The 19856-nt window shown below is 38.3% G+C and overlaps 1 protein-coding gene across 2 annotated transcripts in view; it reads left to right on the forward strand.

The window, feature by feature from the left end:
• The window catches only part of ncam2 (neural cell adhesion molecule 2), a 231487-nt gene that overhangs the window by 168783 nt on the left and 42848 nt on the right, over nucleotides 1–19856 (forward strand). For both annotated transcript variants that reach the window (XM_051905572.1, XM_051905571.1), the window contains exons 6-8: nucleotides 539–656; nucleotides 3060–3220; nucleotides 10596–10741. In XM_051905572.1, coding sequence (XP_051761532.1) covers nucleotides 539–656; nucleotides 3060–3220; nucleotides 10596–10741 — 425 coding nt within the window. The remainder of the gene's footprint in view (nucleotides 1–538; nucleotides 657–3059; nucleotides 3221–10595; nucleotides 10742–19856) is intronic.

Below are 19856 nucleotides of genomic sequence, written 5' to 3' on the forward strand. Positions count from 1 at the left end.
CAGACAGAGAGGGTGGCTGATGTATTTATTCATTCTGTTTCTGGCTTGTGAGGTGGCATTTTGAGTGTGATCACGTTGTTGGTGATCTGTATGCGCTGGAGATGAAGGTGAGTGAATAAGGAGTTAGTTATATCAACTGCTGTGCCTGTGTGTGTTGGAATATAAATGAAAACTCACTGCATTACAGGATAATACAGTATTGTGCTGTCATACACTCTAAAACAGCTGTTTTCAGCATGACCGTGCTTTGTAATGGAGGAATTTAGATCTTGGGTCTCAAGAAAACATTATTTCAGCATTAATTTAGCGCAATGGGTGCCACATGCTGTCAACCACCATTTCCCAGGAATTGAACATGAGAACATGTTGATGGCTTGTGAATGAATATGTCATTTGAATAAGTATTTGTTGAGACTTGAACATTTGAGAAATTACATAAAATCCGCCAAGAGATTTCACACTGAAAAATTAGAAATGACAAGTTAAGTTTGTGTTTTTGCATAATTTATAAGTGAAAATATTTTTCTCTGTCAAACAGTTCCGCCAGTCATCTCTGTGCCGCAGCAGTCCTTCAATGCCACTGCGGACTATGGAGAATCTGTGACCTTCACCTGCCGGGCCTACGGCTCACCTGAACCCGATGTTACGTGGCACAGGTATGACTTATCACCATCGCCGCAAACTCAGAACATATGGATGGTTTATGTTCAGTTATATGGAAGTAAAACAGATAATATAAAGACATCTAAAGCCACTTTTGCTTTTGTTTGCTACAATAATGGAGTGTTTTTGAGTTATCTTTATAGGGGGACTTTTTGCAGTTAAATGTGATTGTAAAATATAATTATTTGAATATTATTCCTTTATTATTTACATTATTATTTAATGTATTGTAAATGTATTTTATTTTTAAATAATATTCAATTAAAAAAATAATTTATTGACAGACCTAAAACATTTTGATAATGTTATATAATTGTTTTAAAGGGTTAGTTCATCCAAAACTCTGTCATCATTTATTCACCCTCATGTCATTCCATACCCTTAAGACTTTCGTTCATCTTCAAAACATAAATGAAGATTTTTTACATATTTTAATGAAATCTGATATATTTCTGTCCCTCCATTGACAGTCTACGCAACTACCACTTTGACGCTTCAAGTTCATAAAGAGATCTTAAAACTAATCCATATGACTTGAGCAGTTTAGTCCAAATGTACTGAAATGAGACAATCGCTTTATAAGTTGAACAGATTTAATTTAGGCTTTTATTCACATTTAAACATTCATCAACGCATACATCAGTTGTGGTAAACGGAAGCTCAAGCATACTTGCTTGACTTGCGAGAACCAATGAGGTTCATTCTTGTGTTACACAGCACATTTGAGGTTCCCCAAGAACCAATGATGTTTGTTCTTGCATGTCAAGCAAGTACGGTTGAGCTTCTGTTTGTGTTCACTGATCAGTGTTTATATGTGAATAAAACTCTAAATTAAATCTTTTCATCATATATAGCAAAAAAGTCTCTTCAGAAAATTTTGACTAAACCACTCGATTCATATGGACTAGTTTTATGATCTCTTCATGAACTTTTTGTGGTAGTTGCATAAACTGTCAGTGGAGGCACAGAAATCTTTCAGATTTCTTTAATCATCATTTGTGTGAATGAAATGAGGGTGAGTATTTGATGACATTTTTTACCCTCAGAAAACAAAAGTTTTGACAAGTTAAGGTGTCACACAAAAACTGAGGAAGCAGAAATTGGAGGAACAGGAACGAGGGTTGCGCAGCCAAGAAAGAGCTGTGATAACAGAGAACGGACACATTTATTCCATCCTTAATGTGCGGGCTTTGAGTGACAGCAGCACAATGCGTTGATTACAGGCTCTCAATCACTGTAATTACCTCCGGCTCGGATGAGAATGAATGTGATGAAAGCGATCCCTGCCGAGCATTCTCACACGTTGACCTTTAATGAATGAGCCTAACCAAACCACTCACTGATACACTGGGACAAAACAAAACCACCACCAATTACATTACGCTTGCTAAAACCTGATAGTTTCATTTAATTTTGTGTGTGCATGTGTGATGGTGCCAAAAAAAGGATTGTGGGGGTAGTAAAGTGTATTCTGGGAAAATGCTATAAATTAATGTACACCAGTAGAGTTAAAGTAAAGTATGCCAGTAGAGTTAAAGTAATTTAAGATATTTTTTGTGTAAATTAAAATATGATACTTAAAGGGTCATCATTTACTTACCCTCAAGTAGTTCCAAACCTGTATGAATTTCTTTGTTCTGCTGAACACAAAGGAAGATATGGGGAATTTTGCAGGTGTTCACTTATCAAAAATGTCTTTGGCCTGTTAACATGAAAGTTTTTACTGTAAACAATAGATAGATAGATAGATAGAAACAAACAAACAAATAATGCAGTTAATTCCAAGAGATTGAGATCACATACCTGCTCTATTGCGCCCTTGAGCGTTGCACCAGTGAGAATTGTGTACAATTAGTGTAATGAAAATTAGTGTGTTGTAATGTCCTCTGGCTGAAAAAAACATCTGCTCAGTTCAGCAAATTTTGTTGTAAGCAGCTACCGGAATTTGAGCGTCCGTCTGTTTGTGTCTCTATTGACTCTTTGTGTATAGCCAGAGAGAGCGTGATTTGATTCCCTTCTCTCCATTTCCTGTAGCCAAACACGTCTCTCTGCTTTAAATAGATTTCATTTCCTTTCATTCCTCTCCTAACATTATGACAGTCTGAAGCCGTGCTGTAATCTTCTCCAAAAAATATTTCATTACCCTGTCTCCACCTCGACGGCATACCTATATGGGATGTATATTGAATGTAACAGAATATTCTGAAATGTTGCTTCTCCGTCTATGATGAATAACCCATCACCTGGCATTTCTTTGCTTCCTACATCTGCATTATGCATAATATTTCTGATTGGCTGGTCGGAGAGATTTTCGTCTTGCAGTATGAATAATACCTCAGTGTTGAGAATTTAGGCTTTGTTCAACTGACATGTGTTGTGCATGTGTGGTTTGTCAGGAAGGGAGTGCAGCTCCAGGAATCGGAGCGGTATGTAATGAGAGCTCGAGGTACAACGCTCACAGTTCGAAACATTCAGCAGGACGACGGGGGCTCCTACACCTGCAAGGCCTCTAACAAGGCGGGAGAAGTTGAGCATGAGCTGTTTCTCAAGGTTTTTGGTGAGAACTCCTTTTTATTGGGTTACATAACTCTTCATCCATTAAATAGGATGTTACCTGTCAGACTATAAGTGTGCTTGCTGTTCTGTCAAATTAGTGTTAAAATTTTGAAATGAGAGGGGAAGGTTGTTGCTACCTAATATACATCTTTATATAAATTATTTGAAAATGAAGCCACAGACTAGCATATAATGAAAGGAAAAAGCCAGGCTTTGTCTGGATGATTACTGTGCAAGTGTTGATTTTAGGTCAAGGCCAGGCAGCATTTTTCACATGGGGTGATTTTTTTCCCATCACTATGCCTCATCACCCAGAAGTTGTTGTGATGTCACGTATGACCAGCATGCACAACAGTATGAATAAATCGTACTAATTAGAGCCTCGTTGTTTACTGTTTTACTGTATATTTTGCAGTGCTGTTGTTGCGTTTATTGTTCCTTGAGTATTGTGTCATGTAGTGATAATTGTAGTTGTGGGTCATTGAGTGTTTGCATATGCAACAAAACACTTAGTATGAAAAATCAGTTCATTATAAAAAACAGCTTATTATAAAAAACAGTGTTTACATTTTAAAATAGTTTTTTCCAGGTTTTTCTACAGTTTTGATGTTAAAATGCATGCATATTGGGAGCTGTGAAATGACACATTTACATGCAGAGCGAATGTGGGGTTGTTGGCATATTTCTAAAATAAAATAAAAATATATAAATAAGAAACAAAATGAAAGTGTAATGTGCACTACCATTCGGAAGTTTGGGGTTTGTAAGATTTGTTTTTTAATGTTTTTGAAAGAAGTCTTTTATGCTCACCAAGGTTGCATTTATTTGATCAAAATATTGTACAAACAGTAATATTGTTAAATATTACAATTAAAAATAGCTATTTTTTATTTTAATATATTTTCATATGTAATCTATTTCTGTGATGGCAAAGCTGAATTTCAGCAGCCTTTACTCCAGTCTTCAGTGTCACATGATCTTTCAGAAATCATTCTAATATGATGATTTAGATGCTTCTGTTTTTTTACTGTTACAGTATCAATGTTAAAAGTTGTTGTGCTGTTTTTTGTGGAAACCATGATACAGTATTTTTCAGTATTCAGTATTTCAGTATATTATTTTCAGTATTCAGTATGATAGAAAGTTCAAAAGAGCATTTTATAAATTATATAATGAATGTACATATTTTTTAACATTATAAATGCATTTACAGTCACTTTTTATCAGTGTAATGCATCCTTGCTTAAAAGTAATAATTTTGTTCCAAAAAATCTTGCTGACTGCTGCACTTTTGAATGGTAATATACATTTAAAATAATTTAAATTTGTATTATTAACAGAATTTACATTTAATAAATAAATGTATATTTAGATACATTTATATAAACATTTTATATTAATATGTCTTGCTCTTATCGCCAGCATGCCAGTAATTACCCATTTATGTGCCTGAACTTACTGAAAACTTGTTTAGGCTATAGTTAAATCCAGTGAACTGTACAATTGTCAGCATCTGTGACTCCTGAGTGCAAAAATAAGACTATTATTAAACTAAATAAAAACTTCTTTTTTTGGATAGTGCAACTGAGTAAACCCTGATATTTTGAGAACAAGGTGATTGACAGGTACATCCCTGTGCTTCACTATTTCTAGTCCGGCCGTACGACTTGCTTTTCTTCCATAAACAGACTGCCTAAATTACATAAGAATGGGTGACACATCCTTTATGGCAAGGAATTTCGATTTCGATTTTCATGAAGCTGCCAACATTTTCACTGATTATTCAGATAGCACCTTGTCTGCTCATGTAAATGTATGGAGATTTATTCTGTAGTCATCAAAATCCTTTCCATGTGCAAGCAAAGGGTATTCTTCAAAGCAACTCATTTAAATGAGCCCCCGTTATTGGATGGGAGTTTTGTTTTGCAAAGAGTGGTGGGATCCTGAGTTGTAACTTTCCTTTATGACCCCTGACAGCTAACAGAGACGGGGCTGCTAGGGTTTCCACTCAGCTAGGCAGTAGGCGCGTATCTTTCGCATTTTCTGCATGCTCATAAAACTTGTTTTGTCTTTAATGAATGGCATCCCAAGGTTTAAGTGCTGGATTATCTCGTCACGCCTTATCTCAGCTCTGTTTTGCCATTTGCTGATATGTTTGTGGGGTTTTTTTCCCAGCAGTATTTTAGTAATCCTTCTTAAATAATGATTATTGTTCAAAATGTGTAATGAAACTCTGACATTCATACAAATCATGGGCTGCATTTGCCATCTATTGACAAAGATGTAAAAAAAAAAAAAAAAAAGGCAGCTTTAGAACATCTAAATGCAAACCAGTCTGTGTCATTAGGATTATCCTTATTTCTTAGCTTGCAATGTACATCACAAGATACTTAATCTCTTGAAGAATGCATGAGAAAGATTTTTTTCACCCAGTACTGTTATTGTTATCATAGTTGAGTCTGTTTTGAGTATGTGGTTTTGTAAGTCTGACCTAAAACCAACACACCCGCCCGCACCCATGGTGCCTACACAATGTCCGCACCCATGGTGCTGGACGTTCTGACTTGTGAAGTATAGATTAATCTTACTTTATTTCATTTAAAAAAGCAATATATCTGCTAATATTAATTGTGAACATTGTCTTAAAGGGTTAGTTCACCCAAAAATGAAAATAATGTCATTAATTACTCACCCTCATTTCGTTCCACACCCGTAAGACCTTCGTTAATCTTCGGAGCACAAATTAAGATGTTGTTGATTAAATCCGATGGCTCAGTGAGGCCTGCATTCACAGCAATGACATTTTCTCTCTCAAGATCCATAAATGTACTAAAAACATATTTAAATCAGTTCATGTGAGTTCAGTAGTTCTACCTTAATATTATAAAGCGACGAGAATATTTTTGTCCGCCAAAAAAACAAAATAATGACTTTTCAACAATATAGTGATGGGCCGATTTCAAAACACTGCTTCGGAGCTTTACGAATCGAATCAGTGACTCACATGAACTGTTTTAAATATATTTTTAGTACCTTTATGGATCTTGAGAGAGAAAATGTCATTGCTGTGAATGCAGGCCTCACTGAGCCATCGGATTTAATCAAAAATATCTTAATTTGTGTTCTGAAGATGAATGAAGGCCTTACAGGTGTGGAACGACATGAGGGTGAGTAATTAATGACATTATTTTCATTTTTGGGTGAACTAACCCTTTAAGATGCTGAAAAAGAAAAGTTATGTGCTGTTTATGCTGTTGTTTAGCACATTTTGATTACCCAGATTAGGGTAAAATAGCAGGTTAATCCACAATATTGACAATCTATTTTGAGTTTAAAAATTGCACAAATGTTAATATTCACATTCATCTTTGCATTTTATTTTATTTATTTATTTATTTATTACAGGGGCAATGCATATTAATAAACATTTCTGTCAATATGCCAGAGTTAGCCAGAAGGCTATTTTTCACCTGTAGTCCCTAGACAGATGGTAATAGTCACCCTAAAAGAGAGTAAAATTACATATTTACATAACAATAAAACAATTACAATACATTTAGTAAAAAGTACTATTAAGCTGTGATGTGCATTAGAAACACAACAAACCAACAATCAGACAAACATCAGACAAATACATGAACACATACACACACACTAAGCAAGAGACCAACAGGGGGCAACAAGAGCAGGTCTAGTAGTAAGCTAATGTTGACAGCTCTGATTATCAACAAGCCATTTCTTTAACTGGATCTTAAATATACTATATGTGTTCAGATTTCTGATGTTTATGGGAGTGAGGTTCCACTCAGTAGCAGCTCGAACAGAAAAAGCAGTTTGGCCAAATACACTTTTCCTAAAGGGAATGATACAATCTCCCCTCGCTGCACCTCTGGTTCTACTATGATCAGCTGTTCGGATGTTGACAGACTGATGGAGGGGAGGGGATGATAAACCATGAATAATTTTATAAACAAGACATAGATTTGAGAATTTTACCATGTTTTCCCAGCTGAGTAATCTGTAGTTTTGTAATATTGGACAATAATGAGAAATGCTCGGTTTCTTATCTAGAATTTTTACAGTTCGTTTGTAAAGTGATTGCAGAGGTTTCAGAGATGTAACACTAGCTTGTGACCAAATAGGTAAACAGTAACTGATATGTGAAAAAAAATCATAGTGTGTGTATACATTTTTGCTGCCTGTGTAGACATTTGATGGCGAATGTGTCTAAAGTTACTGAGGTTGAATTTGATTCGATTACAGACCTTTTTTACGTGTGATTTAAATGACAACTTTGAATCAATTAAAACCCCCAAATATTTGTATTCTGACATGATCTGCAGCCTTCTATGTTGTCTGTCCGACCCTGATCAAGTACACATGAAAGATTTAACCAAAGTCTTCAGGGTTACTTGAAAATAATATATGTCATAAATTACATTATATGTTTCATTAGGAATGGAGCCAAAAGTTGCCCACCCTGAGGTTGAAGATGAGACATTTCAGCAGTGTAAAAATACAAGAAATTTAGATGGCTCAATTTTAGGACACTTAGACATGTCATACCTGCAGCATATTTTACATATTACATATTTTTTTGCATCAAATAAATTACAGAAATATTGATGACTTTAGATTTTTTATACCTAAATAGGGCAATGTATCCTGGTAGATACAACTCATAAAATTCAAAATATATCAAATATCAAAATTTCCTATGGATATGTTTTACTAAAGTCCGGATGATATAAAAAGTAAGATGAAATGATTTTTTGCTGATGATTTTCCACTTTTGCGTGTTTAAGGATTAATTGTTTGTTCAATCTCTAATGTCAACATAACATGAGAAAGAGATTAAGCTGACAAGATTTTTTCGATAACACTTTACAATAAGGTTTCATTTGTTAACATTAGTTAACTACATTATTGGACTAACAATAAAAAATACTTCTAAAGCGTTTATTAAAGCTGCAGTCCGTAATTTTTTTTTTATTCAAAATGATTCAAAATCAGTTTTTGAGCAAGTACATAACTAGCCAGTGTTCAAAACTATCTCCTTACCTTAGCCCGATTTACAATGGTAAGCTTGTCGGGTGGTACTGGTGGGTTACCGTAGGAAATTCAAGCCGTTCGTCTTTGCGTCACGCCTGTTTACATAAAGAAGGAGTCCCAGCTAGTGGGCTATTTCATGAGAGGATGCTGCAGGTGGCAGATCATTTATAGCCTTTTCTCACAGCAGCTGGAATAATTAAACTTATCATTTTGATGGCGGATTGTATGGTATGAATGTTAGAGATTAGACTGTACAGAAATTAAAATCTACAGGTAACACTAATACACACTAAATATACATAGTCACGCAATGCTGATGTTGTTAAAATTAACAATTTGAGAACAAAGTATAACAATAATTATAATTTGCACGGTTTGATGTAATCTGAGCTAAGCGATCATTGGATTTAATCATCATTGGCAGCGTGATTTATTGTAATGCTTTTTTTCTCAGTTGGTTAGAACAAAAGTGGCAGACATGTACTTGTTTAGATGACATTTTCCAGTGAAAATTCTTATTTTGGTCATACTTCCAAGACTACAAGTACAATATCCACACCGATGTAGTAACTGACAGCAAACATTAGATTCATCCGCACTGAGGAGCCGTGTCAATGCACAACCCACATAAAGATAATAATTCCGCAAATAACTGCAATTGCAAGATCCAAACAGAGATGGTGACAAAGAGGCAAAACTTACAGACTGCAGCTTTAATCTTAGTTCATGTTAATTTACTACTGCATAACTAAAATCAAAAGTTGCATCTGTTAATATTATTTAATGAACCTGAGCTAACGTGATGACAAGTTTTGTGTGTGTGTGTGTGTGTGTGTGTGTGTGTGTACTAACATTAACAAAGATTAATCAATACTGTAACAAATATATTGCTCATTGTTAGTTCATGTCAGATAATACATTAACTAACGTTTACCAATGGGACCTTATTGTAAAGCGTTGCCATTTTTTCTTACTGTTCTGCTGTTCTCTTTTATTTATCCGCTATTGTTTTGCACCCTGCGGGAAAGCATTTTCTGATGTATATTTATCAGGTTAAATGCTGCGATGGTGTCACCTCTTTGCTTGCAGGCTGCCACTGTTGTACATCAGTTACCCTACTAATGAGCATTGCTACGCAAGACAAGCCTTATCTTAGATTTATGATGAGAATCTTAAGTATTCCTATGCCACACACCCCCTGCAGTTTACTAATGTTTATTTACCAGTGGGAGCCTGTTAGATTCAGATAGCAACAGATGTGTTGTGCTTGTCAATGCACTGTTTCTTTTTCTGAACTCCAGACAGACAGTAAAATGCTGACCTTTCTGTTGTTTTCTCTTCCATCTGGGTGCCCATGAAGGATTTTTGATTGTCAGACCAGAATGATGTTGTTGATGCAAAGTTCAGTCTGATATTTACTGAATCGTTACCCAAGAGCAATATGTACTCTGAACAAGAAATCTTTGTTGAGCAGTAGATTATATTTTTAAATTGAGTGTCAAGACAAAAGAAAAGAAATATACATTTCTAATAGATGATACCTCTATGAGCTTTTGTGAGAAGCTCACAGAGGCATAGTCTTTATTCTTAAAACGAAAAGATGTTTACATGCTCCACAGCTATTGGAATGCTATACATATAATATTTTTGTTCATGTAAAGGCAGTCAGTTATGGATCTTATATGACTATTGTAAGTTAAAGGGTTAGTTCACCCAAAAATGAAAATTATGTCATTAATTACTCACCCTCATGTCGTTCCAAACCCGTAAGACCTTCGTTCATCTTCAGAACACAAATTAAGATATTTTTGATGAAATCCGATGGCTCAGTGAGGCCTGCATCACCAGCAAGATAATTAACACATTCAGATGCCCAGAAAGCTAATAAAGACATATTTAAAACAGTTCATGTGACTACAGTGGTTCAACCTTAATATTATAAAGTGTGTAATACTTTTTGTGTGCCAAAAAAACAAAATAACGACTTTTCAACAATATCTAGTGATGGGCGATTTCAAAACACTGCTTCGAAGCTTTATGAATCTTTTGTTTCAAATCAGTTGCATCTGAAAGTGTTAATTATCTTGCTGGCAATAGAGGCCTCACTGAGCCATCGGATTTTATCTAAAAAAAAATATCTTAATTTGTGTTCTGAAGATAAACAAAGGTCTTACGGGTGTGAAACGATATGAGGGTGAGTAAATAATAACAGAATTTTCATTTTTGGGTGAGCTAACCCTTTAAGCCTGAGTGTTTGTTCCTTGTTTCTCTAAATATCTCCATTCTTTAGTTCTGTATGTTTCTCTTTTGTCCCTCTCTTGCAGTCCAGCCCCATATTACTAAGCTAAGGAACGTGACGGCTGTTGAAGGCAGCGCTGCTATGATCTCCTGCAAGGCTGAGGGTGAACCTTTGCCCGAAATCTCCTGGAGGAGAGCAAGTGATGGGCACAGCTTTTCAGATGGAGATAAGGTACAATATGATTCTTAGAGATAGTAAATAATGTAAAAATCTGTTCAAAATTTGGGGTTGATAAGATGTTTTAATGTCTTTTATGCTCAATAAGGCTGCATTTATTTGATAATGTTGTGAGATATTATTACAATTTTAAATAAATAACTGTTTTCTATTTTCTACTGAATTTTCAGCATCATTACTCCAGTCTTTAGTGTCACATGATCCTTCAGAAAACATTCTAATATGCTGATTTAATGCTCAAGAAACTTTTTTTTTTTTACTATTATTAATGTACATTTAAGCAGTTGTACTGCTTAATGTTTTTGGGGAAATCATGATACATTTTTTTCAAGATTCTTTGATGAATAGTTCAAAAGAACAACATTTATTTAAAATTGAAATTTTTTGTAACACTAAATGTCGTTTGTCACTTTTGATCAGTTTAATGCATCTTTGCTGAATAAAATTAATTTCTTAAAAAAAAAATCTTTCGAACGGTAGTATATTGTCTTCATGTGACAAGTGTTCATGTGATGTCATTAGACAACAAGCATTTTGCTCTCATGTACATTTCTTATTAAAAACACATAATAATGAACGATTTAAAATCATAGAATTTTAAAGTTAATCTAAATCTAAACCTAATCTAAATTAATAATTGTTGCAATAATGATTGATGACATATTAACATAGCAACTTGGCATTTTAAGTTTACTGAATACATTTTGCTTAAATAATTAATTAGAAGAATCCAACTAAAAAAGCCATGCAAACTGACATTTTTTTGAGTGCTGTGAACATCTACTGCAAGTTTTCATGGTGTACCATAACCAAACTATTTCCAAGAACACATGTATGTGTATTTGCAGGTTTTCAACCACCATTTCCTCCAAGTCACTAAACAGTATAGCATTTTGCCAGCACATTAACTGCCAGATATGTGAGACGTTCGGTCTTTGCTCACGCCCACTGTAATAGTCATGGACATTAGAGGATATAATAGACTAGCACACAGAGACACAGCCCTGAGGCACGCTTAGTCTGTGTACTGGTTGAAGGCTGAAGAAGGCTTTCTGTGCTCCAATAATCCTCTGCAGTTCCTACCGGCATGCTCCGTGTCTGCATTGAATACGAATGCGGCCTGCAGAATGGCAAATGCAATTGCAGTGGCCAGCCGGGAAAGATGATGGGAACAGAAACTGTCAAAGATCATTAGAATTCTGTGAAAGGTGGGTTGTTGGCGTCAACAATAGAGGCAAACGGAGCCTGACTCCAGGGAGGAACTGTGAAAAGACTCCCCATCACAGTTAATCTAGCGAGAGCTGCTCGGGTAGCGATTAGAATAGCCTGCGTGGCTGGGAAATGAAAGAGGATTCATACAAAGAGGTGTAGGAGAGCAGCGACGCTTGCCGCCACTCAATATGAACAAAATGAGTTTGATTTAAGCTGCTCTTTCAGAGGTGTGGGGATGTAGAGGTAAGGTAGGGGAGTTAGTCTGGTACAATTACACAGGGGCCGGGACAGAACCTGTGTTCTGAATTCAGAAGTTGCAAACAATTGATCTGGGAGCCTCTTCCCTCCCCTACATTTTACTCTCAATAGTTAAAGTAAGAGTTCAAAATGGACACCAATTCACTGCTTGGAATGAGTTGAATGGTGGAACTATGCGGTGAGAGATTTGACATTTAGCGCTTTAGCACAGCCCATGGGGACCAATTAACAGCTTAGAATGATTTGTCTCACTTTAGAGGTGTCTACATGTGGAAAAACCAAATGAAACACTGTGAACATTTAAAAGAATTCAGCTAAATCCAGTTTGACATGGTTTTTATATGGTTTCTTGCTGGTCGAAGATAATTTATGGTCTGGTCCAAGATGATCTGAGCTGGTTTCCGTTAGTTAGCTGCAGGGATGAACTATAACTGTAGTAATATATGCTGTGATTATAGCATAAGTATAGAATGGGATGCTGCTTGGAAAACACATACACATATAATTTAGGTGGGTATGTTTTTATATAATGTTTTTCAAAGACGTCTCTTATGCTCACCAAGGCTATAGTTATTTGATAAAAAAATACAGTAAAAATTTATATTGTGGAATATTATCACATTTTAAAATATGTTCCTTAAATAAATCATTCTAAAAAAAAAACTATATTATTATTTAAAATATATTTTTTTCTAACAATTTAAAAGTCTTTACTGTCACATTCGATCAATTTATTTCATTTTTGCTGAATTATATAAATCAAATTTCTTTCTTTCAAAAAAATAAAAATACCAACAGCACCAAACTTTTTGAATGGTAGTGTATGTTGTATATAAATTACAATGCCCTCCACTAATATTGGCACCCTTAGTAAATATGAGCAAAGGCGGCTGTGAAAATAAATCTGCATTGTTTATCCTTTTGATCTTTCATTCAAAAAATTCACAAAATTCTAACCTTTCATTTAAGTAAAACAATTGAAAATGGGGGGAAAAGCTCATTATGAAATAAATGTTATTCTCTAGTTCACGTTAGCCACAATTATTGGCACCCAATTATTGCAACGTCCTTTTCACAAGATAGCAGCTCTGAGTCTTCTTCTATAATGCCTGATGAGTTTGGAGAACACCTGACAAGAGACCATTCCTTCATACAGAATCTCTCCAGACGGGACGGCCATGGCAGAAGCTTCATTTTGTACTCAGTGACACATTTTTGTGTTGGTTTTGATGTTTGTTTTGGATCATTGTCCTGATGGAAGATCCGACCACGGCCTATTATAAGATTTCGGTAACACTTTAGTATAGGGAACACATATGTAGCGTCTGGACCAATCAGACACACAAATATTCATTATATTTAATGAATTACCCAGAAACTCACTCTCTCACAAGTCCTGTTAATTCCATCCCCCATAACTGCAACACAGAGACAGAATAGGTGTCCTGTTTCTATTTTATTGCTGTCAGGAATGTGCAGAGAAGATAGTGACTCTGACTTCATTCTTTCTGAGAAGGACAAATAAACCCTCTTAATCCTATATATTCTATAGATAACCACTTGAGAAATGTAGAAACATGTATCCAATTTTCCCATCTTATGACTTTCCTTTTATAGGCTTTATTCTATGTATTAATTCTCTCTTTTGAACTATTTTGGTATAAATGTTTCAGAGTTGCAAAGTTATAATTACCTAAAATCACATGGGTAGCATGTTTGGTATCTACGGACTCCAACTTTCATTTCCTATTTGGTAATTTATGTTAAGGCCAATTCACACTGCACTGACAAACACCAACAAACACCAACAAACGCCAACAAACAAGTTGGCCGTTGGATTTAGAATTCTGTGAGAAAAAACTGTAATGTTCACACTGCCCCAACAAACACCGACAAACGAGTCACAGAGAGTCAAGTCTGACTGGGAAAATTCCACAACTACATACGTGTAACCATGTTAACAATATTGTCAGGCAAGTTTATTATATTAATAATATAGTATCATATATATTTTCATTGTATTAAAGTATTGAGGCAAAACAAAAATACTAACCTGAAATCCGAAGCGCTGTAGCCATCGATCTAATCGCAACCCATTGCGTTGCAGTTGATATACACCGGTTTTTAAACTTTTTTTTTTAGTGCGACCCTTTTTATTTATGTGACCCATAGGCCTATACAACCATGTAGCTAAACAAGCCAAAACGAATTAATTTGAAATGAAACTGAAGGTAAACCTGCGTTGCTCTCATGGTGGTTACCTCTCTCTTTCGGTGAAGTGGAGCAGTGCTATTGCTGAATGGCACGGATTGCACTACGGACTATTGTACCTTTTATATGTTTTTTTTTTTTTTTAACTGTATTTTATTTTTTATAATGAACAAGCTGCGATGTCACGTTTAAAGTGCTTTGTTGTGTGTGCATGAGGCGTAATCCCCTGTTTTTGCAGGGGAATTGCCTCATCGTCATGGCAACGGTTCGTGGCCAGGTCAGATTACGTCAGAGTTTGTTGCAGTTTGTTGGAAAACTGTTCACACTGCTCAGACATTCCACGACCCAACAAACGCCGATTAAACATGTTCAGTCGGGTGAAAACAGATTCCGACCAACGCCAATAGACGCCAACAGGGGTATCACACCCATCCAACAAACTCCAACAGACGAGTTTGTTGGCGTTTGTCGGTTGGGTGTGAATTGGCCTTTACATGTTACTAACTCTGCGACACATTAGTGTTATAAGAATCAAGAGGGTGTAACAGCTTCACCCTTTAAAATCACTGATCACAAGATCACAGTCTCTCTTTTCTTTTACTGAAAAACGCTGATAAGATGATGCCCCAAGCTTGTGCCAGGTTTCGGCCTAGACCTTCCATTCACCAAAGATCCTCTGAATCCAACTGGTTCTCTTTCATCAAGACAATATCAGCAAAGATTCAATGGGAGCCTCCACAGATTGCATCAGGGCAGTTTTAATTCAAATGAGTGAGACATGCAAGTATCAAACTTAGTCTCATTATTTGATACATTGAGTATCCTTACCCCTTTTAAAGAAGGGCCTGTTAAAACTAAACTGATGGTTTGCTCAAGACTGTTGATCTGCTGAATTTCAAACAATGCTGTAACTTCTTGCTTTCCTGTATTCTGCTTCAGCTCTCTCTTTCCTCTTTGTAAACTGTATGCATGTATGTGTGTTTGTTAGTTTAGTTATGTGTTTGTGATTTAGTTAAATAAAACTTGTGTGCACACTCTTGCGAGTTGATTCTGATCTGCTTATAAAACCAATGTCCCTGATAATGATTACGATCACAGCTACATGCTAAGAAAGCGATATTTTTTCTGTGGCCACGGAAAATATCCTTTTTGAAAAGTTGATAGACGATCAATACTGAGTGTTCGCTGGCCGAACAGATTAATTGATTGTAATATTAATTCAGCTACATTAAGTTAATTTGATTAACTGATTCAAATATTAATAATTAATCATAACGAGTTATGACTAATTATTAATATTTAGCCTTTTGAGCTAATAAATATCGTTACACACAAACTATTAACTACAAATTTTCCCTTAATAAACTCCTAATTAACTGCTTATTAATAGTTAATAAGGTAGTTGTTAAGTTTAGGTATTGGGTAAGATTAAGAATGTAGAATAAGGTCATGCAGAATAAGGCATTATTCTAGCCAATTATTCTAGCCAATATTCTAGTAATAAGCATGCTAATAAGCAACTAGTTAAATGACCCTAAAATAAAGTGTTACCAAGATTTCTAGCAGAAGCAGTCAGGTTTTGATTTTTTTATCTGTTGGTATTTGATAGAATCCATTATGCCATGTATCTGAACAAGATTTCCAGGACCTCCAGCAAAACAAATAGGCCCACAACATTAAAGATCCAGCAGTATATTTAACCGTGGGCATGAGATACTTTTTATCCATGTGTGCACCAAACTCATCTGGTAGGTTTGATGCCAAAAAGCTCTTTTTTTTTAAGTTTCATCTGACAATAGAACCAAGTCCTTTTTGAAGTTCCAGTCGTGTCTGACAACTGAATTTTCTGGAGTTGGTTTTTGGATGAGGGAGGAGGATTTTTCTTGAAACCCTCCCAAACAACTTGTGAGAATGTAGGTGCTGTTTGGTCATTATTTTTTAGGCTTTCTGACCCCAAGACTCAACTAATTTCTGCTAATTTCCTTGGATAGTCTTTGGCCACTCAAACTCTCCTCCTTACTGTGCATTAGGACGATTTAGACACACATTCTCTTCCAGGCAGATTTGTAACATCTTTAGTTGATTGGAACTTCTTAATTATTGCCCTAATGGTGGAAATGGGGATTTTCAATGCGTTAGCTTTTTTAAAAAGCCATTTTCTATTTTGTGAAGCTCAACAATCTTTTGCTACACATCAGAACTATATTCTTTGGTTTTTCTCAATGTGATGAATGATTAAGGGAAATTGACCTTTGTGTTTCCTCATGTTTATATTCCTGTGGAACAGGAAGTCATGGCTGGACGATTTCATGCTCCTAGTCACCCTGGGGTGCTAAAAAAATGTAAATATGAATGAGAATATACTTAAGAGATATTTTACTCAAAAGAATTTCTAGGGGTGCCAATAATTGTGGCCAACATGTATTGGAGAAAAACATTTCCCCCCACTTTCAGTTGTTTTACTTTGATGAAAGGTTAGAATTTTGTGAATTGTTTAAATGAAAGATCAAAAGGATAAACAATGCAGATTTATTTTTTAGCCGCCTTTGCTCATATTTACTAAGGGTGCCAATATTTGTCGAGGGCACTGTATTGGTAACACTTAAGTATGAGGAACACATATTCACTGTTAACTGTCTTTTCCCTCAATAAACTTCTAATTTACTGTTTATTAAGAGTTAGTAGTTGTTAAGTTTAGGTATTGGGTAGGATTAAGAATGTAGAATAAGGTCATGTAGAATAAGGCATTAATATATGCTTCATAGGTGTAAATAAACAGTTTGTAAATAAACAGCCAATAATCTAGTAATATGTAAGCTAATAAGCAACGTCTCGGTTACAAAGGTAACCCTCGTTCCCTGAAGGAGGGAACGGAGACGTACGTCGGACAGACCGACGAATAGGAATCTCGCTAGAGAGGCCAATCTACTTCGAGTGTAACTACAACGAGCCAATGCACATTGGCATGCAATCATATGCATCAGCTGCTCGCCTCGCAGCGCGGGTATATAACGAGCAGCAGGTGCGTTGCATCTTCAGGTTTTCGCTGAGGAGCCGAACCGGATAGGCGGCAGCATCAGCGGGGTACAGCGACTGTGGCGACGGGACGTACGTCTCCGTTCCCTCCTTCAGGGAACGAGGGTTACCTTTGTAACCGAGACGTTCCCATTCAGTCGGTCACGTTCGACGTACGTCGGACAGACCGACGAATAGGAATCCCTACCAAAGCGCCACAGGGGCTGCCCTCTTCCAGCGCTCTGTTGTAAGCCACCTGAACCCCCTTGCCTACGGACGGAGGGACAGGGCTAACACAGAGAGTGTCAATCACTGCTGTTCCCCAAAACCCATTCAGTGAGACTATTGGATAACGCTGGGAAAGCGTACCCTTCCGCTGGGAAAGGAACGCTGCGGAAGCCACATCCTTCCCGAAGGAGTTAAGTGGAGAAGTACATATGGACTAACCCGTAGGCTGTACTACATATGGAAGAACTGGGGTGACTCCAACTCGATGAGAGGTGGGTTCTCCCAGAGGGAAAGACACGGGCTTCGTTTAGGAGCAACCGTGGAACTAGACATATGGGATCCCAGTAGGGTCACACATATGGTACCCAGCCTAAACCCGGTTCTCAAGGATACAACGGAGTATAGGCCTAGCGCCAGACGCTCCGCCATGTCGGCTGCCGAAGGGAGATCGGAGGACTCAACAGGGTCTGCCTTGTAGGGACTCTCTGGAGAAAAAAGCGCATGTAAGCGCAGCAAGCCGACACTAAGCCGGGGCCTCTCCGTGCCTCTGACCTGAGGTGAGAACACGGGAGGAGACCGGCTCGACACGAAGGCTATAGAATCTAGCGAACGTGTTAGGTGTCGCCCAGCCCGCAGCTCTACAGATGTCTGTAGCGAGGCGCCACGAGCCAGCGCCCAGGAAGATGCGACGCCTCTCGTGGAGTGCGCATGCAACCTGAGCGGGCAGGGCACGCCCTGAGCTTGGTAAGCCAGGGCGATGGCATCCACTATCCAGTGGGCCATCCTCTGCTTGGAGACAGCCTTTCCCTTCTGCTGGCCTCCGTAACAGACAAAGAGCTGGTCTGAGGTCCTGAAGCTTTGAGTTCTGTCTATGTACAGTCGCAAAGCGCGAACTGGACAGAGCAAAGCCAGGGCTGGGTCTGCCTCCTCCGAGGGCAGCGCTTGCAGGCTCACTACCTGGTCCCTGAAGGGAGTGGTAGGAACCTTGGGCACAAGCCAGGCCGGGGTCTCAGTACCACATGGCCGTCACCCGGCCCGAACTCCAGGCACGATTCGTCGACCGAAAAAGACTGCAGGTCCCCTACCCTCTTGATGGAGGCCAATGCAACCAGCAGCAAAGTCTTCATAGACAGAATCTTTAAGTCTGCTGATTGCAAGGGCTCAAAGGGAGCAATCTGAAGTGCTCTCAGCACCAGAGCAAGGTCCCAAGAGGGTATGGAGGGAGGACGAGGAGGATTTAACCGCCTCGCCCCCCCTAAGGAACCTGACGACCAGGTCGTGCTGACCAACAGATTTGCCATCTATGTGGTCATGATATGCGGAGATAGCAGCAGTATGGACTTTGAGGGTGGAGGGGGACAGCCTACGCTCCAACCCCTGCTGCAAGAAGGAAAGCACGACACCGATCGAGCATCTTCGGGGGTCCTCTCGACGAGAAGAACACCACTCGACGAACAGGTTCCACTTCAAGGCGTAAGCCCGTCTCGTAGACGGAGCACGTGCCGAAGCGATGGTGTTAAGTACCTCGGGGGGTAAGTCACCTAGAACCTCCGCGTCCCGTCCAGGGACCAGACATGGAGTCTCCAGAGGTCTGGACGCGGGTGCCAGAGAGTGCCCCGTCTCTGAGAAAGAAGGTCCTTCCTCAGAGGAATGGGCCAGGGAGGGGCTGTCGCGAGGAGTGAGAGTTCTGGGAACCAGGTCCGGTTGGGCCAATAGGGCGCAACTAGCAGAACCTGCTCCTCGTCCTCCCTGACTTTGCACAGGGTCTGTGCAAGTAGGCTCACTGGGGGAAACGCATATTTGCGAAGGCCCCGGGGCCAGCTGAGCGCCAGTGCGTCTGTTCCGAGTGTTCCCCGGACAGGGAGTAAAACAACCGGCAATGGGAGGTTTCTGGTGAGGCAAACAGGTCTACCTGAGCCTCTCCGAACTCTCTCCAAATCAGTTGGACCACCTGGGGGTGGAGTCGCCACTCTCCTGGCCGCGCAGCTCGTGATAGCTCGTCGGCCACACGGTTGAGCACACCGGGAATATGAATGGCACGAAGCGACCTCAGATGCTTCTGACTCCAGAGGAGGAGATGGCGGGCGAGTTGCGACATGCGACGGGAGCGTAGACCACCTTGACGGTTTATGTACGCAACGGTCGCAGTGTTGTCCGTCCGGACCAGTACATGCTTGCCCCGTAG

This window comes from Ctenopharyngodon idella, chromosome 9 (assembly GCF_019924925.1).
Source record: "Ctenopharyngodon idella isolate HZGC_01 chromosome 9, HZGC01, whole genome shotgun sequence".
In the NCBI taxonomy this organism is placed as follows: domain Eukaryota; kingdom Metazoa; phylum Chordata; class Actinopteri; order Cypriniformes; family Xenocyprididae; genus Ctenopharyngodon; species Ctenopharyngodon idella.